Genomic DNA, 23417 nt, shown 5'->3' on the forward strand with positions numbered 1-23417 from the left:
GAAAACTCTCCAAATCCCTGCCTCTTGGGTAAAGCCTAGTTGCTGGGTTTCAATGTGGCTATGTATTTCACCTAATGCCCATTTTCTATTTGCACCCTCATCTTCACAATCCTTATGCATGCTCTGTATGTGTCTCCAGAAAAACTGCCTCCTGTCTCCTATAGAGCTGTCTGTGGCCCCTGGCTTTGTGGGGCCAGGATAGGAGATACCTCTTATGATATATCAACCCCTTGCTTTCATCTCGATTCAGGCTCAGCAGGGGAAAATGGTTTGCTTCTTGTTGTTTGGCAGGCATTTCAACTTGATCTTTCACTCTTCTGCTAAGGCATTCACCATTACTCTACCCTACTTCTGCCTTTGTACATAGCAGACAAAATTGCTGGCTTCTCTTAGTTTCATTGAGAATGGAGGTGGTATAAATGTTCTTAGTCTCCTTGTTATTATTGTTATTTAGTCGCTAAGTGGTGTCTGGAAAAGAAATTGACTTTCAGGGACCCAGGAAGAAAGGTCAGCTGTGTCACACTGTGAAGGCAACAGAAATGCTCTTGTGAATCCTGGACTTAAGCCCATCCTGAGACACTGCTGACTTGCATATCCCTACCTCTCACTGCATTTGGGTCTGGGCTCCTAACGTCCCCCAGACCTGGCCCTCACTGACCTCAGCCAAGGTGAGGCCGAGCTCTCAGATGAGTATTAGGACCAGTAATAGGGCAACTTAGAACTGACAGTGTTGGTCCATCTGCATGTAAACGGATCAATTTTTGAACCCAAGAGGTGGAGGTCCTTACATTAACCCTCTGTTTAATTTCATCTTATGATGGTTTGCCAAAGGATAGTTCATTTCATAGACCATCCTTGATCAGTGATGGCTGCCTGAACCACCACAGGGAGAATGGTCCTGTGGCTTTGTCCAGGCTCAGAGGAACAGCCTAATGGTACCTGCCAAGGGTATCATATAGGAGAGTTAAAATATATGCGTGTCGCTGACTCAGGCCCCCTCCTCTTCTCAGATGTGTGCCTTCCATCCACGTGATCAAGATGCTCTCAGTGTCCCTATCCAAGTCACTGATAAGAGCCGATTGAGAATGATCCAGGGACATTGCCATGAGGGACAGTTCTGAGACTGACCCCTAGTTTGGCACTGATCTACAATCATCAGTTATCATCTTGTCTATCATGACATTCAGGATTACTTTTAGAACTGATTTTCAGGATACATTTTCCCATCTCGTGTCCAAGAGAGCCTTTTCTGTAAGTGGTCACCTGGATAGGGCACAGCAGGATGCCCTTTTTCTTCATCCATTCCTGAGATGCTGAAACTGGGCTGTTGAGAAGTGAGTGGATCACACGCGAAAGAAGAGGTAAGCCCTCAAGTGTACGATCCCTGGGGTCCCTCATTTACAGGGAAGCACTTGGAGGATGGTAGCCCATGGCCTCTCTTCATGTCCTCAGTAAACTTTGAGTCTCACGGGGCGGGCGGCGGGGGAAGGAGCAGTGATGATTACACAGAGCATTACAGAAAATAAACAGGCACACTCCATTTCAAGCAGCTCATACTTTTATCGGAAAATACAAACTTTCTAAAATTAAGTGTCTTACTTCTATTTTACCAACAACAACAAAAACAAAAATCACTCATGTTAGCTAAATACAGATGCATATGTGGATGAGCAAGTGTGTATGAATCCAAGGGGGGAGTGTGTGGTTTGCACTTTGCGTAAGCGTGGGCTGTGTGCGTGTATGAGTGTTGGTCCATAGATGCGTCTGGCCTTGCTGTTTTCTGTCTGTGACCTGGTTGGAACCTTGGCTTTCCAAACTTCATACCAAGCTGCTGCAGAATCCAGAATTCCAGAGCCCTTAGCCCTGCTCTGGGGGCTAAGGTGGGAGGAGGGAGGTAAGAAGGAGATCTAAAAATTTATGCCATTCCCACTGGAGGAAAAATAGGGGCTGTTCATCAGGGGCCCACCGGACGTTGAGCCGAACCTGGAGGAGGAAGAAAAGGACATTGTCATGGGACTTCCCTGGTGGTCCAGTGGTTAAGACACCACCCTCCCAATGAAGGGGCCCGGGTTCAATCCCTGGCCAAGGAACTAGATCCCACATGCTGCAACTAAGAGTTCGCATGCAGCAAGTAAAGCGCCTTCGTGTGGCAATGAAGATCCTGCCTGCGTGTCACAACTAAGGCCCGGCACAGCCAAATACACTTTTAAAAAATTAAAAGAGAAAAAAGGCATTGTGATGGAATTCCTGATGTCGGTGGTGATATGAGGGAAAGTAATATGTTAATTTGGGGGCTGTCAAAGACTGGGAAGATCATGACAGGCTTAAGAAACTGAAAGCTTTAGCAGTAGTACAAAAAGCTTTGGCTCTGAGAAAATAAAATATTGCGATGATATTATCGGAAGACAATAAAGAATTTCTTCTGCCACTCCCTTAGGTCAGGAAGGCCCTGGCAGCCAGGAGGGACTCTGTCCAGCCTATGATCTCTCCATATCCAGGACCACAGACTACGAAGCCTCTCTGGATTGGAGCACCTTACCTGTGGGCCTATAGCCCATGTACCTGCCTTAGAGGATCTTGTGTGTCCCTCAAGAAATTTCACAACATCAGAGAACTCAGAGCCATGTCCCAGGGTGAGATTTCAGAGTCCGGACCACCCCAGGGCTCCTGATCCCCTTTCTCAGCACTAGGCTCAATCAGACCCTGCATTTTAACCCCAATCTGGCAAGAAAGCACGGAGGCACCCCTGACTGCCCATAGCTTTGCTAGACCCTCAGGGAAGGAAGAGCTGAGAAGACCTGAGCCTCGACCTCCAAGAACAGAAATACATCCTCTTCTGCTTTTTCTCCCTGGCACACTGCTAGTCATACTTCGAAACAGAGTTCAAAAGCCATCTTCTCTGTGAAGACTTTGCTGACCTCTCCAGATGGAATCATTTACTCACACTTCTGGTATCCTATTGCAATTTCTTTCCCCATCTGCTAGGATACTTTGAATGAATGGAACAGAGCTCAAGACAAATCACAGCATAGCAAATGGCTAGATTTAGTCTAATCCAGGGATTCTCAGTCACTTTTCAGCTGGGCAGATGCATATTACAGAAGATGCTCACGTTCGTGGTGCCCTCCCATGAACTGATGAAACAAAAAAGAAGCGGAGGGGCAGAGGAGGGGAGAAGCAATGGGGACAAACCACCGCATTAACTTGTAATGCCTCAGCTGGTCTCGGTATCCGCCGCTCACAGTGAGCAGCCGTGGACAACGAAGGATTTAGGTTGTCCGCATCCCTTCTCACTAAAATAAATTTTCTGAGAATAGGGACACTGTCTGGACTGTTCACCATTCTACACTCAGCACCCAGTCCAGGACCTGGCACAAGGTAGGGTGCCGGATAAGCAACTAATGTCAGTGGTAACCTCATTTCTTTTTCTCTTTTTTCAAAAATCATATTGGAAAAGAAATTATTGGAAGCGATGCTACTATAAGGATACTCTGAATTCCACTCTAGTTTATAAAATAAAGGACATAACCCATACTTGAGTATTTAATAATTACCAGCAATAAATCAGTTATAACACACCTTACATCTCGTGTCACACCCCACACATCTGAGCCCTTCCGGTTGAAAAGTTCTGATGGGGTCAGCTGCCAAGGGCATGGTCTGGACAGGACATACCCTAGAGAGGCAGGAAGAGGGCTAATCTATGTGGACTATAGTTATCCAGGAGTGCTTCCTGGAGGAAGAGGAGGAGCTTGAACTGCCTCTCAAGCACCGTTGAAAGGTCTTGGTTTGCTTGGGACAGTTTCTCCACTGGCATTCCCAGTGCAGTTATTATTTGCATTCTTTCGACTCTTAAGCTTATTACTGCTGGAAAGATACATTGTATGATGATCCTGGACTTAGCAGAGGTTAGGGAGGGCTCCCCTCCTCCTTCCCTGAGAACACCGAGGCCACCTGCTCCTTCCTCTCCCACCACGTATAGTTTGGTCTCTTGGTTCTCTTTGCTCCTGAACCCTAGGAAATACTGACCCTCCTTGTCTCCCAAACTAAACTCTCTCCACCTAGGCCCTTGTGACCATTCCAGCCCAGGACAGCGTCTTCTGGACCTTATTCCATCCAGCATGACCAGTAACCCCCAGCACCACCCCTGAGCCCAGGGCTCCCTACGCTGCACCCTACGGTGCCCAGGCTTTCTTGTCTTACTGTCATCCCTCCATCTCTTCCTCTGGCTCCCTGCGCTCCACACTCTCCCGTTCTTCTCCCGCCTCTTAGATCCTTTGCTTGTGCCTCTCCATCTCCTCTACGTGTTGGGAGGCCCAGGGTTCAGTCCTTGGGCCTCTCTTCTTCTCTGTGTACATGTGCTTCCAGGGGATCTTGTCCCACCCCAGGCTTCTAAACATCATCTATACGCTAATGATCCCCAAATTTACATTAGTATCCACCACTTCTCCCCTGAGCCTCAGACTCAGACGCCCACCAGCCCATCGACAGCTCCACTCCTGTATCTAACGGGCATCTCAAATTTCACACAAGCAGAGCTTCCCTGATGGCTCAGTGGAGCCACTGGCTGTGAACTACTGAAGCCCGTGCACCTACAGCCTGTGCTGCGCAACAGGAGAAGCCACCGCAATGAGAAACCTGCGCAGCACAGCTGGACAGTAGCCCTGCTCTCGCCACAACCAGAGAAAAAGCCCCTGCAGCAGTGAAGACCCAGCAGAGCCCCAAATAAACACACACATACATAAAATTTATTTTAAAAAATTTCACATGTGCAAAAACCAAATCCCTGATCAAGGGACCCGTGCTCTCATCATCTGGACTTTGGTACTGCCACTTATCCAGACACTCAAGTCAAAAACCTACAAATCAATGCCACTGGCCCCCTATCACGTATAAAAGAAATAGTGGGAAGTTGCTAAATAACAAAGGGAGCCCAGCCTGGAGGTCTGTGATGACCTAGAGGTGTGGGGTGAGGGGAGGAGAGGGAAGAGAGGGAGGGAAAGGATGTAGATATATATATGTATATATACATACATAAAGTATGACTGATTCATGTTGTTGTACAGCAGAAACCAACACACAATTGTAAAGCAGTTTTCCACCAATTAAAAATAAATAAAATAGCTCAGTTAAAAAAAAAAAACACACACAAAAAACTAGCAATCACACTTGACTCCTCTCTTTTCCTTATTCCACATCCAAACATCAAGTCCCATCAATTATACCAAGAACATAAACACTCCAGATTTTTCTCACCTCCTTTCCAGGGTTACTGCCTAGTCTATGCCACCAGCACCTCCTCCATGGACAACTATAAAGGCGCCCAGCCTGGTCCTCTCCATCAGCTCTTAGTCCACTTAGCCCTCTCCTTGTACACTGGCCCATGCCATCTTCTTACACAGGGAATTAGAGCATTCGTGGCCGCCCACATCTCTTTCCTACGTCGCCTCGCAGGCCCTCTCTAGTCTGGGCCTGCCACTACTCTGATTTCAAATCCGCCCCCCTCTCTCCCCCACCAACTGTGCTCCGGCTACATTTCCCATCTCAGGCCCCTGCACTTTTTACCCTTCCCGCCCAGAGTGCTCATCAACCATATATACACACAGTTCATTCTCTCATTTCATTCAGATCTCCCCCTTTTCCCTGCACCTGACATGTATGATGCTTGTTCATTTCTGCATTGTCTGTTGATCCTCCTGGGATGACAGAAAGAAACATGCTTGTCTTCTTCACTCCAGTAACCCGTGCCTAGAGCCAGCCGTGCACACAGAGGAGGCCACAAACATTTTCTTAAATAAGTGAACCATCCCGTTGAGGGATGCAGGCCTGCGCTCCTTGCCTCACCTTTCTGACCCCACTTTCCTGGTCTTTCCAACCAACCTCTCAGGCCACCCCTCCAGCCTGCTGAGCGCCGTGCCTCCCTTCGCTCTCCTTGCCCACAACGTCCCCAGCTGGCCCCCGGCTCCTGCCCGCTTCTAAGGCTGCTCCTTCCTCAGTCTCCTCCCTTTCCTGTCTCTCTGAAGACAGCTCGAGACCAGGGCTCCACCCTCCCTCCTTCTGCTCCCCGCCAGTGCTTCCCGACAGCTGAGCAACGAGCATGTGGGACCACGCTGCCCCTCAGCATGGCCGGTTCTGCAACGAGTCTCTCTTCCCCGGAGCCCAGAGTTACGGCGTGGAGGGGCGTCTGCCGGCCTACAGGCGGGCTGTCCCCCCTCTGCAATCTCATCTACTCTCACCTCTCTCACAGACCCTGCAGTCACCTCTCTTCCCCCATTTCTCTCCCCTCTGGCCCATCAATTCATTCCAGCATTCACAGCTCTGCCTAGGACCCCCAGGCCTACCAGTCAGAGCTTTTAATAATCCAAGTCCAGCCTTCCCTTTCCTATTTTCCATCTCATTCAAGGGGTAAATCTAATACGTCAACCAGGTGCCTTTATTCCCCAGGTCTCAAGTCTGCCATGGCAACCTCCCACCCGAGGGCCTGATTGCCCGGGTTGCTGCCCCTTCCCCACCCTGTAGCCCTCACTGCCCACCCAGCAGGGACCTTCACTCTGTCCTGGGGCTACTTTGATGGCACTTTGATAGCACTTTTTCATGGCACTAACATCATCGCACCCCCTTCTTGTCCACTCTCATATCTGAAGGAACGAACCGCGTCCTGTTCATCAACAGGGCTCCACAGGCTAAGCTCATTGTCACTACATGCGTCAACCGACACAGTGCTTTACTGGGTGTATTAGTGAAACACACCGCGATATGAGAAAAGGGGAGGAGAAAAAGGATGGGGAGAAGGAAGGGAGGGAGAGAAGGAAGGCAGGCAAGAGGGGAGGGAAGGGTGGGAGGGAAAGAATAAGAAGAAAAAAGAAATAAGAGGTCACGGTCATGGGTTTTATGTTCAATCGACACTACTGACCGTCACCTTGTTGAATGTTCTCCATGCACCCTGGTAAATTAAGTGATCTGTGAATTCCAACAGTTGAGAAATCTTTTTATCTTTGCTTCTACCTTTCTTATCCCAAACAGATCTGACTATGGAAACCTCTTTCCAGGATTCATCCTCTACAACAAGAGTTCAGGGGGAACACTGGTTGAAAGCGTCAGAGTCCAGGACACTCGCTGACATGACAGTGAGGTGCAGTGAGGGGGAGGAAGGAAATCCTTGTCAGGTTGGGGAGTCTGGCCCTAACTCTGTAAAGGGAGGTTCTCACAGTGGGGCACACGTTCCCTGCACACGGGGACACATGTTCCCCGGAGGGTGCCCAGGACTCTTGGATTCTCAGGACGGGCCCGGTCCCACCTGCCTCACGGAAGTGAAGGTTTGGTGGGTGGAAATGAGCAGCTGTGTTGTATTAAAACAACAAACACAAATTTCTTACTGACGGGCATGTAAAGAGTGTGTGGAATTATTAGCGAAAAAGGTTGAGTTTGTGTTGGCTCTTGGCTGCTAAGCCCCTCTCCTCTGCTGTTTGGCGTAGTTCGGGGGGAAAGTGTGAGCAGTCCGATAAGCTGTGGGAGAAGCTTCAGCAGAGCCAGTTGCGAACTCATGGGGCTGTTGGAGAGATTAGCCTGGCAACGAGCTCAGGATGCTGTAAGTTGGGGAAAGAGCTATAAGGAGATTACCTGGCCATAGCCTGCTGGACACCAGGCAAATGGGGAAAGGCATATGCATCCAGTTCCACCACCTGCCACCTGCTACGGGCAGTGTGTCCCTCAGCTCCAGACACACAGCTGACTTTCTGAGCCAGACTGAGGACACCGGCCCTGAACTGGGCCCTGAAGGGGGCCCCCTTCAGGCTCACCTCCACACCTGGTCCATCCAGCACACACACAGCCTCTGAACACAGGCCCGGGGTCTCTGGGTCTCCCCTCCTCACAGCCAGGGAACATATGTAACAAGGAAGCGCCGGTGGGGCCCAGAGCACCCATCTCCCCTCTGCAGAAGGTTTTGGGAAGACAGGTGGGCTTCCGGCACGGGCTGAAGACTCACCCATATGCCGGGGGGAAGAGGTACTGCGGCCCGTCTCCTGCCATGGGGGAAGGGTCTCGGGGATTGCTGGCCAGCTTCTGAGGTGTCCTCTGAGAGTACGGATAGTTGGGCTGGACGAAGGGAATGTAGCTCATCAGGGGGGTGTAGGAAGAGCGGAAAACCTGTTGTCCCATCTGCTGTGGGTTGTATGGTGTCACCTGCAGGGCAGAGAGGAGAGAGGCACTGAGTCCAGCAGAGCCTGCTGCCTCTAAACATCACAGTCCCCCAGCCCTGACCCAAACCCTAGGTCCCACCCCTCAGCCCCTGTGGCCCCTCAGTCACTGTGGGGTACACAGAAGACAATGTGTTGGACTGGAAAAAGCACAGGGCTCAGCTTCTTTATGGGAGACCAGTAAGGTATTTAATTTATCCAAGCCTCAGTTTCCTGATCCATAAAACGGGCAAACACTATGTCCATTAGTATGGGGACTGAGTCAGTTGATATAAATAGAGAGACTGGCACATAACAAATAACAAATGAATATTATTTCCATTATTGTTTCTCTTCCCTGTCCCCTAACTTTTCCTCGGTCAATAACATCTCAAAAGCCCCTGGTTCATTGTCGTTTACAATCTCAGCCAAGGCTGTGGAGATGTGTACGTCCCTGGCTTCTAGCTCAGGATCTCAATAGACCCCCAAGTCTGAGACAGCCCTGCCCAGTGGAAATTCTCATGATGGATAATGGAAATCTTCTGGGTCCCCACTGGGTACCACCCAATATGGTGTCCACCAGACATAAATGTAGCTACTGAGCACTTGAAATGGGGCTAGTGGGACTGAATTTTAAATTTAATTTTAGTTGGTTTCAATGTAAATAACCACACATGGCTGCTGATTACATTATTGGACAGTGTGAGTGCAGAGAAAGGCCAAAGAGGGAAAATGGGATTCAGCTCAAACCCTAGAGAAAAGTAGGAACTCACTGGGTTTCTGAGACCACCTGGCTCAGACTCACCAAGAAGCAGGGCTCCTACTGTCTTCTTGGCGAGACAGGGGCCCCATCTGTCTTATTTACTGATTTATTCTCAGCTCTAAGACTGTGCCTGTCACATACCAGCTGCTCAATAAACATGTGTTAAGTGAATAAGTAATAAAAGTAAAGAAAGAAAGAGGAGGTGGATGGAGGAAAAAAAAGACCAATATCCACTTGAATACCTAAAATGATGGGGAGCTCTTTACACTGTGAGCACTGTATTCTACCACTGACAGCTCCAAATGTCTTACGTGGAGCTGATATCCATCTTCCTGTGTGTTTTGGTCAAAACTAGGGAAATTCTTGGATTTCCACTTTCACAGCAAGAGTGAGGGCCAAGCTGCTCAGCTGCTCAGCATACTGACTGCCCGCTCTCACCCTGCACACCCTTGTCTAACTTAAAAAGATGACAAAGGCTAGTGCTCATTAAGTGATAACAAGAGTGTGCCAGGCCCGTCATGTGGATTTTCTCATTTAAACCCTGAACAGCCCCCGTGAGGTAGGATCATTAAGATTCCCATTTTAGATACAAGGAAACTGAAGCTCAGAGAAGTTAAGTAACTTGCTTAGTAGGTGTTTCAAGTGTCCGAGTTTTGTCAGAGTCCCAGAGTCCCTTGACTGCACCACTGTGTTTGGTCCTTCTGGAAGTCTGGGCCCATCCCTCCTGGCCCTCCCCATCTTTCCCCCAGTGGACAGATAGGATCTGGTGATGCTGGATGTGAGTGCCAAACCCCCAAGAGGATGAGCTGAGGGTCATAAAGTGCCAGGAGCTCACAGAGAGAACCCAGGAAGGGACCTCCCAGGACAGACACCCAAGGGTCAGTGTGGCAGAAAAAAAAAACCTGGTTTTTCCAGTGTAGAGGGTGGGAGTCCCAGACCTGGACCTGAGAGGAAATGGACATGAAAAAGAAGATGTAGGTCTTAGAGCTTTTACACAAGCTTTACTCAAAACCGTACCCTAGCTACATGTCACTGATAAAACCCATGAACCAGAGCTGTGTAGAGGGCTCTGGAACCATCTCCAAGACACACTCTTTGCTGACAAAAGCAACGATAGAGCAGTGTGCCCAGATGCCACATTCATACAAAAAGGCTTGTATAAATAGATATCACTGGGAGGACACCTAAGAAACCAGTCACAGTGATTGCCTCTAAGATGTTTAAAATCTTATACCAGGTTTTTGATGTTACTGTTTCAAATATATGCACATACATAACTTCGTCTAAAAGCATTTGCTGAGGAGCTAGGTGGGTGGAACCACTGCTCGTGGGGTGGAGGGGACGAGACTGGGATTCTGTGAGCCTGACTGTCTCCCCTCGACTTCATCTCAGGATGCAAAGCTCCTACTGCTGAAAGAGCAGCCCTGGCCCACGTGATAAAGTGCCCTATACTTATAGTCCCTTCTCTATCATCTTCTAGAGCATTCTAACATCCTTCAGGGCAGAGGTGCGGTTTGAAGAGAAAGGGTAGGGTTACCTGGGGAGAGAGGAGAGGCCGGGGAGTCTGTGGGTTTGAGTGTGGTGTCTATTCACCTGGGTGTGCGTGTGGCGGGGGGCAGCGTGCAAGGCCAGACTGAGAATGTAGCCTGTTCTCAGCTCTTCTCCTCACACCCCAACCCTGACCCAAGATACTTAGACTCTCTGAATATCAAGAAGTGCTCTTTTGTGTTGCCTCTGTGTGCTCAGGCCCATGCACATCCAATCCGGTGGCATGTATATAACCACATGTTTATTTGTGTCTGGGTGTGTGTTTGTACTTTCATCTCTGATGCTTGATTTTTTAAAAAGATCTTTTTGATGTGGGCCATTTGTAAAGTCTTTATTGATTTTGTTACAATATTGTGTCTGCTTGTGTTTTGTTTTTTCTGGCCACAAGGCATGTGAAATCTTAGCTCCTGGACCGGGAATTGCACCCACATCCCCTGAGTTGGAAGGTGAAGTCTTAACCACTGGACTGCCAGGGAAGTCCCTCTACTGCTTTACTCTGATACTACATTTTTATGAATCTGTGTACAAGAGGCAGTAAGCCGGAGTTACTGGGAACATGGGCCTTGAAGCCAGCCGGCTCAAGGTCAAACCCCAGTCTACCATTGTGTTACTGCAAAGCAGATGTTGACCCCTGACCTACCCATGGGAGTAGGGGCTGCAGATTTAGCTAACAAAAATAGGTAACACTCAGTTAAATTTGAATTTAAGATAACAGTAAAAATTTTTTTAGTTTAGGTATGGTTCATACAGTATTTGCAACAGAGCTCTACTAAAATTTTATTCACCATTTACCTGGATTTAAGTTTAACTGGGTGTCTTGTATTTTAACTGAGGAAACCATGGGAGGGCTAAGACTCCCAGCCTATGTGATGCTGGGCCAGGCTGTGTGATCTACTCGGGCCGGCGGAAGGTGGGCGAACGTGACCACATCCCAGCTCTGAGCCCTCCCACACTCCCGCCATCAAGCATGGCAGGAGCAAAAGCCATCTTCAGCCTGGGCCCAGAAGGGGACACTTACAAAAGGCTTGAACCCAACCCCAGCACAGCTCAGTCAACCTGTAGACCTTTGGGTAAAAATTAAGCATTGTATTGCTTAAAGTCTCTGAGACATTGAAGCTGTTTGTTGCCACAGCAAAAGCTAACTTGGGTGTTAACTTCGTAACCTCAGGCAAATTATTTCATCTCTCTGTGTCTCCATTTCCTCATCTTGACTCTGCTTCCTAGGGTGGTTCTGAAGATTAAACGAATGCAGGTAAGGCCCTTAGAGAAGGGCCTGGCACAAGTAAGGGCTCTGCAAGTGCCAGCCAGCATTGTTTCCTGGGGATACTGCTTTGTGGCTGCGTGCATTTTGGTGTTTGTGTCTGTACTCTGGGGTCAAAGTGGCCCAGAAAGTGTGGCCAGTGACCAGCTGGACAAAGGCAAGGGGACAGACATCCTTCTGACCTGAAGGCCTCCACGGGCTGGGACAGAGGTGAGGAGGTCATTGACTCACCTGTCTGGAGTAACACCCCAGCTGGGGGTGCAGGGTCTGCTGGTAGGGCATCCTGGCTGCCCGCTGAGGGTACAGGCCCTGGGGAGAGAAAGGAGGGACTCAGTGCCATGGGGTGATAGGCTCCCCGCCAGAGAGTGGCAGCCACTCAACTCAGCTTCCAGCTCCCTTGCCTGGATCTCCAGACACAGCGGAGTCCATCCCACCACACTGCTGGCCAGATCCTTCCCCCCGCCCTGCCCCCCAGCTGCTTAGTCCAGCTGGAATCAGGTTGAGCTGGCATGCCCCACACCACACAGGGAGCCCCTGGTTAGCAGGATTCACAGACTTTTCACTGAATATGTAAGACATGAGCTTCAGGGACCTGCCTATCTTTTGAAATCCAGATCTGCTCCTTAGGCTGTGTGACCTTGGGCAAATCACTTCACCTCTCGGAGCCTCTTTTCCTTTGTCTCTAAAATTATGTGTGTTTAAGCCTGCAAAGCCTGTGGAGGTAGCCAGATTATCTGTGTTGGTGTCTATGCCCCTTTTCTAAGTGCCCTTCGCCAAACCCCATTCCTGCCCCAAGGCATGAGGTGCCTGAGGCTGTCTGTGTCGTGTGTGCTAGTTCGCCTCATGTTTACTTAAACACACTGGCCCGTATGCTTCCATCTGTGTCTGCAGCCATGTGTTTCTGTGTACAAATGTGCAACTGTGAACCCAGGTGTGTTAGTCTGGGTCTCTGTTGCTGTGTATCTACCTGCCCCCATGTACACCTATGTCTGTACCTGATGATAAAGACGGTCGTGAAGATAAATGAGCTAATCCATCTAAAGGGCCCAGAAGAGTACCCAGCATGTAGTAAGGATTCTGCTAGTGCTAGGTACTTTTACCATCTCTCACTGTCTCCCCCCATCCCCACTGCTCCTGCCACTTGAAGAGGCTGCCTGGCAGCTCAGCCCAATGGTAAGTAGAAATTTTATTCGCAGCTCTGTCCAGAGTGGCCTTAGGTGTCCATGTGCACACACAAGAGCAGAACTGTGTGGGTGGGGTCGGCCCATGACTCGTCCAGGCCCAGGCTGCACCTACCTGCCAATCCAGAGTTAATCCGTAAGATGCAGCCCAAAATCCAAAGCACCCCTCAGACCAGAATATGTCTTTCCAGAAGATTCCACACCAGAGATGCTGCCTCCATCATGCACTCAGCTGAGCCAGCCATAAAAGCGCTGATGGCTGAACTGCCCTTGATGAATTCCTCGGAGCCCCTGGACTCCTCATAAAAGGCTCCAAATCCCTGATGTGGGGTTCTGGGGAAGGCCCCCAGCTCTCCTAGGGCTCACCCTCCAGGTCCCCGATAGCGCCCATCCTCTCAGGGCCTTCCTTGCTCTCTGCTCCCATGACCTGCACTTGACCGTGGCCGGGCCTTCCCCACACCCACCCACCCTTTCATTGCTTGAATCCAGTGCATGGGCTTGCCTTTTCTTCAAGCCCTAAGGCCCCAGGGCAGCCCCACTTAACCCTGCAACCAGCCTGTGACCCTAGGCATGGTCTGAACTGGGCAGGGAAGTCAGCCGATGGGGCTGCCCTGCCTGTGCCCAGGCCTCAGTGGGCTCCAAGGCCACACTCTAAGTGCCCCTCTCTGTTTCACCACCTCCCCGTCAGCGCTCAGCCCTGCTTTCCACAGCCAACTCCCCCAGGCTGCCGTCTTCCCCACGCCTGCCTGGGCAAGGCGACCCCTAGGATTTGTGAGCCACCCGCCCCAGCTCCATCATGGGGTGGGTGTTCAGGAGACGATGCCATATTCATCAGTATGAGCCACCCTCAATGACTTCAAGGGGATTTCTAGTTGTTCAAATTGCAATTCTGTGAAATCACAAGCAAGGGGAGACACACATTCATTCCTCTTTGCTTGAGGCCGGGACCTCTTCACATGTGCCCGTCCTCCTTAATTGGGAGCAGAGTCCCTTTGCTAAGCAGCCCTGGATTCTCTGGGTGCTGGGGACTTAGTCTTCCACGGCTCTGGGTCCGTCCACTGCAGAGCTCTGAGTAAGTTGGATTTGGGACCTCATCTTTATTCCTAACGTCAAGCAGGAAAAAGAGACTGGGATAGGCTGTTCCCTGTTTCTCCTCTGTGCCTTCTCAAGGTCTGCAGACCTCCCTGACCCCGTGTCCCAGGAAGATCAGGGCTGAATAACAATAAGAACCAACATCTGTATCATACTTGATATTTTACAAAGCCCTTTCCCATCCATGGACTCAATTAACTTTACAATTGACTCAAGTATATGCTGCTGCTGTAATTATTATGAGGCCATTTCATAGGTGAGGAGACCGGGGCTCAGAACCTTTGGCTAACTTGCCCAAGGCCACACAGCTCAAAAGTAGCACAATTCCCTTAAATCCAGTTATGATGATTCTAAAACCTGCCTTCTTTTTATCACATCAGACCCCTTTGATCAGCTGTCTTAAAGCTGGTTGGTATCATGAGAAGCTGGGAAAAGGTAAATCACACTGCCTGTTGTTACCCCTTGGGGGGGTCAGTGAGTACAGGTGACTTCGGCTGGTCTCAGTCAGTGTTTAAACTGCTGCATAGGAACAAGGGTCCCTACCAGCCAGGACCCTTCTGCCCAGAGGCCCAGGAAGCTCAGAGTCAGCCCTGTGATGCAAACACCAGCATGTCTGAAGACAAAGGACCTTCATGCTAGAAGAATACTTCCAAATCTCACCCATGCCACAAGTCAAGTCAGAAGAAGTTAACATAGCAGAGAGATACTGTCCCCTCTTTACAAAACAAACCACTGCAAATTAGCTTTACATGGTGAGCCCCTTGAGTGAGTGCATTTGAGAGTGAATCAATTTACACTAAATAAAATTATGCAATTGTTTCTCTCTCAGAGGTGAGGGGCACACCGTGCTGGACTTGCCTTTGTCCCTGACTCATACTGGACTCCAAGCTTCCTAGTCACCTTGGAATCCCCTCACTTAAGTCAAGGCTCAGCCTGCAGTCAGTGTGAAGTAAGGAGTTTTTTTTTTAATTATTTAAATGAGAAAATAAATAAATACAAATGAGTACATCGGGGAGTAGGTGATAAATGACTCAATAACGAGTGTGCAAGGGTGGAGTAACTTCAGTGAAGGAGCTGGTGAACCCATGAGGAGGTGAACAGGGCATTTCTCCAGGAGAGCATATGGTAGATTCAGGATGGACGCACATGGGGTTTTCCCATGGATCGCGCTTCCTTACACCATCTCACCTCAAAGGTGGAGCTTGAGAAAGAGGGTGGCCACTGGCTCTCTTTAGCAAACCAAAAGAAGACTTGAAACCAAAACTTTGGAGAGAAAGAGAGAGACCGTGCTAAACCCCTTTACTTCAGTTCCTGTTTTAAGAATCAGGGGCTAAGTCCAGTGGACCAGCTCAGAGGGGCTTCACGTGGAGTAGAGAAGGTCCACCTTTCGTGCAGGATGTTAAGCCATGAGACTGGCAGCTCTGCTGTGGAGGAGGGAATAACACTGGGAGCCCAGGGGCAGTGGAAGGAGGAGGGCACAGGGGCAGGACGAGATGGTCTTCAGGTTGGATTTCCTTCTCTCTTTGCCCTCCCTGGGCTCGACCAGGCCAGGCTGGGGCAGCAGGTTCCCAGGGGCCTGGCCCTTCTGTACCCCTGCACGCCATTCTGGCAAGCAGCCAGGGAGGGGACAGCTGACTGAGAAATCTCAGGCCCTGAGCACCTGTCCTGGAGGAACTGAGCGCTACCTAAAGGGACTATTTAAGCTCTTGGTTCGGACTATGGTTTAAATCAGAATGGACATTTATTTGATTTTTTTCATCTCTCTACCCAGTGGGTGGCATCTCTTACAGGAGATTAAGTTAAATAGACAAACTAAAGGAACTACATTTTCCCGGAATAAAGAAGTTGTGTGAGTAAAACTGCCAGCTCTGCAAGTGTATCTCCCACCCCTTCGTGCCTGACGCCTCTTAGCTCTGAGCCCAAGACCAAGACGGCGTGCCAAGTCACCTCAGCTGGTAGAAGCTAAGATTGCTAGGTTGTAGTTGGAATAAAACGGCCACATAATTTGTCATCTGCAGCGGGACACTTGAGAGTGAAAGGGAGTACAGTGAATAATTATGCTGGGACAAAAGACCTAAACTGGGACTGTCCCAGGTAATCTAGGACACATGTCATCTGACTACAAAGGAAGTCACAGGAGGTGGCGGGAAACAGACTATGCCATCAGTCAGTCTTTCCTGGGAGCACAAGTACTTCAAAGCCCAGGATTAGCCAAGCAGCCCTGAAAGACACAGCACAGAGTGAACTGGAATCCAGACGAAGGAAAATGAGAAACAGACACACACACATGTGTGTGTGCATGCGCACGTGTACCTGGCAGTTGGTCTGATGGGGCCCCTATGAAGAAATTAACTAACGAGTCCACGGCTCTTTGTGAATGAGGCTCCCTGTAAGCCACAGCTCCTCCCTGAACAGCCGCCACCGGATAGCTGGGCCCGGACCCGCTCACTCACCTGGTACTGGGAGAAGGTGGAGGGGTTTGTGAACACGGGCGGAGGTGCATAGTTCAGGTTGAGCCAGAGGGGCTGGTTCAGGGTTGCTGAGGTCAAAGTGGTGGCAAAGCGTGGGGTGAACACATTCCCTGTGTACTTGAGGTTGTTCTTGTCGGCCCCTGTCACAGGTGGGTTACCTGTAAGCCACAGGAGAGGTAGAGTGTTTCCTGATTGAGGAAGAGAGAGGTCAGGCTGCCCCAGCTCCGTGACTGTCCCCAGGGTTAATGTTCTCACAGGCCAGGTATTTTAAAAGCTCCCAGAGGGTTCTTCAAGGCTCTAGGAAAACATTGTTAGTTCACACCCTGCCAATGGGGAAGGGGTAAGAGTCCCAGCATGGTCTGGCATGGAGCATCCCCTTTATGACTCACAAGAGAGGAGGCAGTTTAGCAATACATACAATCAACCAGCATGTCTCACCTATGTGCAAAACTATATTCCTTCACGTGCTTCGGAAAAATCCAGTGTGATAAAAACAATTGCTACACTGTTGGAAGTCATTCTTATCAAATTATTAAAGCACCCCGCTGAGGACATGTACTTGGCAACGGCAAGGACCTTGTGTAGGTGTTGTATCTATGTAGGAGTCATTTTTAAAAAATATTTTAAAATATTATATAATTCCCTTTGGTAAGACCCCAAATTAGTCTGAATGAATGAAATTGGATGGAGTTGTTTCAGGCTATGAATTCTGGATTCTTTCCTTCTATAACATGCCCTGTGGGCTTACGAGTTAGAGATGGGGTGTCAGTGTCCCCTTATTAGCACCTTTTGTTGGGGGGAGAATGTTGTACTAAAACAGTTGTAGATGTTCAAGGGAGAGAAAGCTGAGACGTGAATAATCGCAATGTAGAAATAATCTTAAAGCATGGGATTTTCTTTGGCTCAGGCAACTTGAGGAGACATAAGACACGCTGAGTCAGGGCTATATTCAAATTAACCACCAATAATGCCCATGTGACCCCTGAAAGTCAACTAGATTTCTTGAGCTCTTCCCTGTAGGGGATGACACAGGAAGAAAGCCATTTCCCCCATTTTGTAGCACTAGGGAACGACAGTGACTTGCCCATGGACGAGACAGCCGTTTGATGGCAGAGCTACTCCAGGAGTCTATGAGGATTTCTGAAATCCCTTTCTGCATAGGCTCTCTCTGGGCAGGGTCAGCTTACGTTTCAGCTCCAGCTTGTCCACCTCCACTTTGCCATGAAGTTTCAGCTGCCCGCTTGGGTTCTTGGTGGCCCCAAGGAACTCATAGAGCAGGTTCTTCTCGGCCTGCCAGGCAGGCTTCTTGGCTGGCAGAGCCACGGACATGGAACCCATGGGGTCACTGCCATCCTCCTCACCACAGGTGTCCTTCCAGCTTGGGGACCACTGGCTGAGAAAGAGGCTCTCACGGTCCCTGGTCAGCTCCTTGGCACCAGGGTTCCGTTCTAGAGCGGGAGAGAAGCTGAGTCAGTGACTATGGAAGACCACATGCTGGATGAAGGGGGAGCATGGTCTTGTGGACAAAGTCATGGATCCTCCACAGCACACCTGAGGCTCCCACCACTCTGGGCTCTCTCTCAACCAAGTTCGATCCAAGTCCAGTCCCTGAAGCCTTCACTGACCAGCGCCCATGATGGTCTCTCCCTCTCCTGCATGCATGCATGCATTCATCCATTCTTGTCTTCTTCCCATCTATCCACCCATCCACCCATCCTTTTATCCACTCACCCATCCTTTTATCTACCCATCCACCTTTCCTTCCTTCCAGCCATTCATCCATCCTCCCTTCCATAATCCCATTCTCTCCTCCTTCCAAACTTCCTCCCTGCTAGTTCCCTCTCTTTTCTTGCCTTCTTTTCTTTCTTTTCTTCCTTACTCCTTCCCTCCCTGCCACTTCCTCCATTCTTCCCTCTTGTCCTTTCTGTCTTTCACCTTTCCTTTCTCCCTCTTTTTTCCTCCCTTCCTTCCTGCTAACCATCTGTAGGTTGGATCACAAGGTTCCGGATAGTTCCTGTCTTCAGGGAGCACACCCGGCTTAGTGGGGGGACACACATTCCTACAGAACACACAGCTGGTCCCTCGTCATAGACTCTCCTCTTGCCTCTTGCTAAGTCGTCATGGCTATTCAGCACACTCATCAGCGCCAGGCTCTGACCTGAGTCCTGGGGACACTTGGATGAGTCAGAGCCAGACTTGGCCCAGCAGGAACTCACACCAAGGAGGAAGAGAGAGACAGACCCAGAAATAGCTCTGGGACAGGGCAGATGGGGACCGTGAGGTGACAGCGGGACACAGGGAGAAGAGGGTGGCTGAGACAGCTTCTGTCTGAGAGGGCCAGAGGGATTCCAGAAGGAAGAGGGCCTTCAGCAAGACCTTACACCCAGAGCTGTGGGTGACTGCGGACACAGGCACAGAGGCACCAGTGAGTCACTGGATGCTGTTGGTGCCAGGCTCAGCTCTCTCTCTCCAAACAGACCAAGTCTCCCTAGTGCAAGGACACTGCCTGGACCATCAGGGATCCCTCTACAACAGTGGTTTTTCACCCAATTTTCCTTTTGAGCAATGGAACTCTTCCTTCCAACAAAATTAAGTATGGCGGGGGAATGCATCATACTGCACACATAGAATATATGGTGCATGCATGCTCGGTAGTGTCTGACTCTTTGTGACCCTATGGACTGTAGCCTTCCAGGCTCCTCTGTCCATGGGATTTTCCCAGCAAGAATACTGGAGTGGGTTGCCATGCCCTTCTTCAGGGGATCTTCCCAATCCAGGAACTGAACCCAAATCATCCGGGTCTCCTGTATTGCAGGCCAATTCTTTACTGCTGAGCCACCAGGGAAGCATATAATATATATACATTTATAAATTCTTTAAGGCACTGCTTGGCTGAAGCAGAGAAGAGGGCCTTGCTCTCAGCATCTTCATGTTTTTCCCAGCTTGGAGGTCCTGGTCTCCGTGGAGCTTGGCTGGGAAATGGCGCTGGACACATGGTGGGCACAGTGGATCATGCTGGTAGCAATAGGATCAGAGGACTTGTGCCCAGCATTACCTGTTGGGAGTGGACATGATCCCACCAACTCTTAGTCCCACTAGCCCATGGCCTTGGGGCTAAGTCTGGACAGGATGGGGCCTGCCCTCTTATTGCCATCCCAACAAAGGGGAGAGCTGCTCTAGCCTGAGCCAGAAGAAAATGACATTTTTAGCAAAACACGTCCCTGGTGTCTTTTCCTAGAGTTTCCCTGGTTGCAGAGTGCAGCCCCCAGCCAGCGCTGAGATAACAGTACCCACTAATAATAGCCCTCTCCCCGGAGGCCCACACACCTGCCATCACACCCCACCCCAGTCATCTGAAACACACTTGCTACTCATTCATCTCCAAAGCTCCCTCTTCCAAAGGCTGTGTACACAGACACACACACATCCCTTCCTGCCATTCCCTTGGCTCGCTCACACACATACACAACTACACACACAGAAGGGTTACACTCAGATGTGCCCACACTGCATCTCCTCTAATACGCTCACATCTGCAAAGTTCCTCTCAGCACACCTTCACTCACATACCTGTGCACACACACATGCAAATGGTGGGAAGGTGTGTGGGACAGAACTGTCTCCAAACCAGCAGCCCCGTCTGACAGAGAGACATCCACACCTCCCTTGTGGAGAAGGAGGAGGGAGGCACTTCCCCTCCCCCGGGGTATGCGCCATCATCTCACACACACAGCTCATCATCTCCGGAGTCCCCAGACCTCTGGAGGCCTGCCCAGGACCCAGAGTCCAGCATGCTGTCCACAGTTGGAGTCCTTGGCTTCCTAAAATGCTCCTACAGAATATTCTCTAGCGTGACTGCGTCCCTGTTTCCTTAGGAAGATGGATCTGGGCCCTCCCAATATAGGCATCTCTTCTTTACCCTCTCTCTCAACCTGGGGGCAGCTTTTCTCCCGGTTTTCTCCCAGCGACTGCTGGTGGCAGGCAAGTGTTGCTGCCACCAGTCTTTCTTCTTGGAACCATCCAATCTGAGTAACTGGATCAGAACAGACACAAAATGCAGAATCCTGGAATTTGGGGAGGCTTGGGAGGTGGCTGGAAATCCCAGGGAGGATGTGGACTCCTTGATTTAGGAGTGGGAATGCACTTTTCTAAAGCCCTGGAGTCCCTTAGAACAAACCCCAGGGCCAGCAGTCTGCCTGCACCTGGGGAGTTTACACCTTCACCCCTTATCCCTGAGAGAGGGGACCAGGCCTCATGGTCAGGACAGGAGCCTCCATCAGAAGCCAGTCAAATTTCCCTCCTATTCAGCTCAGAGTCCTCTAGCTGCCCTTTTACCCCGGGCCCAGCAAGCGTAAATGCTCTTTCAATGTCCTCTAGGTGCCTATGGATTTAAAAACCCAGTCACTTACCAAACGGGCCTCTCCCTCTTCCCAAAGCGTGTTGGATTCAGGGCCACCATGTCTGGTTACATGAGATGTGCCCTGTATATGAGCATCCGGCAGAGGAGGGCTGTGGGGGCTGAAAAACAGCATGCACCCTGGGACCATGCTCACCAGCAAGGCCACCTTGCCCTACTTTGCACAGCGATGCTGCATGCGCCTGATGCAGCCTATGCGGCTTTCTGCTAAGTTTCTCCTCCCAGCAAGCGTGCTTCCTAGCCCTGCTCCCAGCCCCACTCACCCATCAGTTGGTGTCTCTCCACGATGGGGTCAGCCTCAGGCTTGGAGCAGATCTTGGCAAACACTGGGAGCTGCTTCTTCTGAGCAGGGAGCTCAGGGAGTTTGTTGGGAGGCATGGGTGGAGGCGGGGGAGGCAGCAGCAGGAACGGGCCCAGCCCCGCGGGCTCTCTGGGTCCGGGGCCATTGGACATGCTGCTCTGCAGGGAGTCCTTGATGACCCTGGTCTCCCCCAACACCATTTTGCTGTCGGGGGCCTTGGACTTTTCTGTGGACTTCAGTGGGAACTGAGCCAGGAGCTTGCTGATCTCCGAGTTGGAGGCCCCCAGGCTGCGGCTCCTGTCCTCTGTCCCCTTGGCACTCTTGACCTTGGCAGCACGCAGGATGCCCGTGACCGTAGACATGGCAGAATCGCAGTCTGGCCAGCTGCCAACAACCGACATGGCCACCTTCGGCTCCAGGAGCTTGTCACCGGCCATGACGGAGGCTCCTGGGTGCTCACTTCTGCTGGCCACCGGCGAAGGCATGAAAAGGCAGGGGGCTGGCTGTCTGGACCCCTCGGGGTTGCTTCTGGGTGCCTCCAGCTCCCCCGAGGTCTCGGTGACCAGGATGAGGTGCTCTTTGGTGAGGCTCAAGAACTCCTGCTCCACCAACAAGGAGATCTCGTCTTTACCACTGGTGAGCTCCAGAGCCCTGCAAACAGGTCAGAAAGAGAGATGGCTTTAGGGCCAGCTCCCTGAGGGTGGCTCTGCAGTGGGGCACAGACCCCAGGAAAATGGGCTAGAGAAAACAAAATGTTTTCCAAGGTGAGTAACCTATTGTTCTTCACGAGAGAAAATGGGCCATATGTGGACCCCCAAGGGGTTTTCACACCATGCCAACGGGCAATAGTCCTAAGAGCTGGTTTCTGGGAATCGGGACCCCTGGGTCCTCTCCCAATGCTCCATCTTGCTGAGTGGGCTGAGTCTTAATTTCTGTCCATTGCTCCCTGTTTGGTGGTGCTCAGGACCCAAAGCAATAAAAGACCAGCAGCAAAGAGGACAGGACTGAGCCAACAGCTCTGGACGTGGCGTCCAGGGTGCCGGGGCCCCCATGCACTGCAGGATGGTCTGAGTGAGAGCAGGGACAGCAGGGTGACAGCTGGAGGCCACAGCCTGGCTCAGTCACTTCCCAGCTGTGTGATCCTGGGCCCCTTGCTAAGTATCATGGTACTGCTGCCTTCCTTCCTGGTGAAGTGGAGTATCACAGAGACACTTCAGGCCGTGTCTGGCACAGTAAGGGCAATACAAGTGACAGCCAGTATATATACACCTCTGTCAGCCGGGCTGGGCCTCGGGATCCTGAAATCTGCACAGTGGCCCCATTGATACCCGTGTCCACCTTGGCTGGTGTGGCCTTCTGACCAGATCACAGATTGGGCTTCCTGGGAGCACCAGCGATTGCTTGATCCCTGCACTGATTCACAAGAATCTTCCTGTATCTAAACACTGGCCTCTCCCTGCACCTGAGACCTGGAGCCTTCAGCTGCACCCTTGGTGCACCGTCCTAGTGTGGCCTAATGGTCCCATGGACTCTCAGCTCCTAGATGCTGGCTGTCTCCAGGTTTGGGAGAGGGTGGCAATCCTGCCAGCCTGGTTTGGGCCCACACTGCCCCACCAGCATCCTTGGTAAGGGGGGACCTTCCTCCCTGGTACTCCCAGGAGGACTGTGGCAGCCCACCCTGCTCTCCCTCCTGGGTGGGTTCCCAGGAAGGCTGGATAAGCTGGCCTACATAGAGCATTCTAGAAACTGCTCAGAGTTCTACCACTGGTGAAAATGGTGAAAAAGAGGCAGAGGGAGAAATTAAAGCATCGTGTGAATGGAGCTTTGGGAAGGCTCAGAGTATATTCCAGCCCTGACAGCCCATTCTGTGGATACAGTGAGCCCCGAAAATAACGACTAGCAAATGCTCCCAGCAACGATGTTCCTTCCTGGTAATGCTCTGTATATGAACACATGCACACAGACACACACAGACACACACAGACACAGACACACACAGACACACACACACACACACAGGTGCAGTGCAGGCACAAAATGACTCACAGTCATCACACATAAAACCAGGGGATGGTCTCTGTATCTGACAACTGGGTCAGAATGGGCACGGGCTACAGTCCCAGACGCTCCTACTGTGCTGGCATTAATCCCACAGTTGATGGTTACTGATGAGTCCCAAGGAGTCCTGATAAAGGTCATGGCTGGT

At 50.7% G+C, this 23417-nt stretch overlaps 1 protein-coding gene across 2 annotated transcripts in view; it reads right to left on the reverse strand.

Moving 5' to 3' along the window:
- Positions 1–1540: 1540 nt before the first annotated feature.
- C5H1orf94 (chromosome 5 C1orf94 homolog) overlaps positions 1541–23417 on the reverse strand; it is a 40079-nt gene continuing 18202 nt past the window's right edge. Inside the window, exons 2-8 of one of the 2 annotated variants that reach the window (XM_081490946.1) lie at positions 21174–21862; positions 17681–17941; positions 16476–16651; positions 11981–12058; positions 9843–9884; positions 7988–8184; positions 1541–1983 (exon numbers count right to left, since the gene is read on the reverse strand). In XM_081490946.1, the coding sequence (XP_081347072.1) occupies positions 1908–1983; positions 7988–8184; positions 9843–9884; positions 11981–12058; positions 16476–16651; positions 17681–17941; positions 21174–21862 (1519 nt within the window). In that variant the 3' untranslated portion in view covers positions 1541–1907. The remainder of the gene's footprint in view (positions 1984–7987; positions 8185–9842; positions 9885–11980; positions 12059–16475; positions 16652–17680; positions 17942–21173; positions 21863–23417) is intronic. The other variant, XM_081490947.1, reaches the window with a different exon arrangement.

Source organism: Giraffa tippelskirchi, chromosome 5 (assembly GCF_054371585.1).
Source record: "Giraffa tippelskirchi isolate mGirTip1 chromosome 5, T2T-mGirTip1v1.2.pri, whole genome shotgun sequence".
Taxonomy (NCBI): domain Eukaryota; kingdom Metazoa; phylum Chordata; class Mammalia; order Artiodactyla; family Giraffidae; genus Giraffa; species Giraffa tippelskirchi.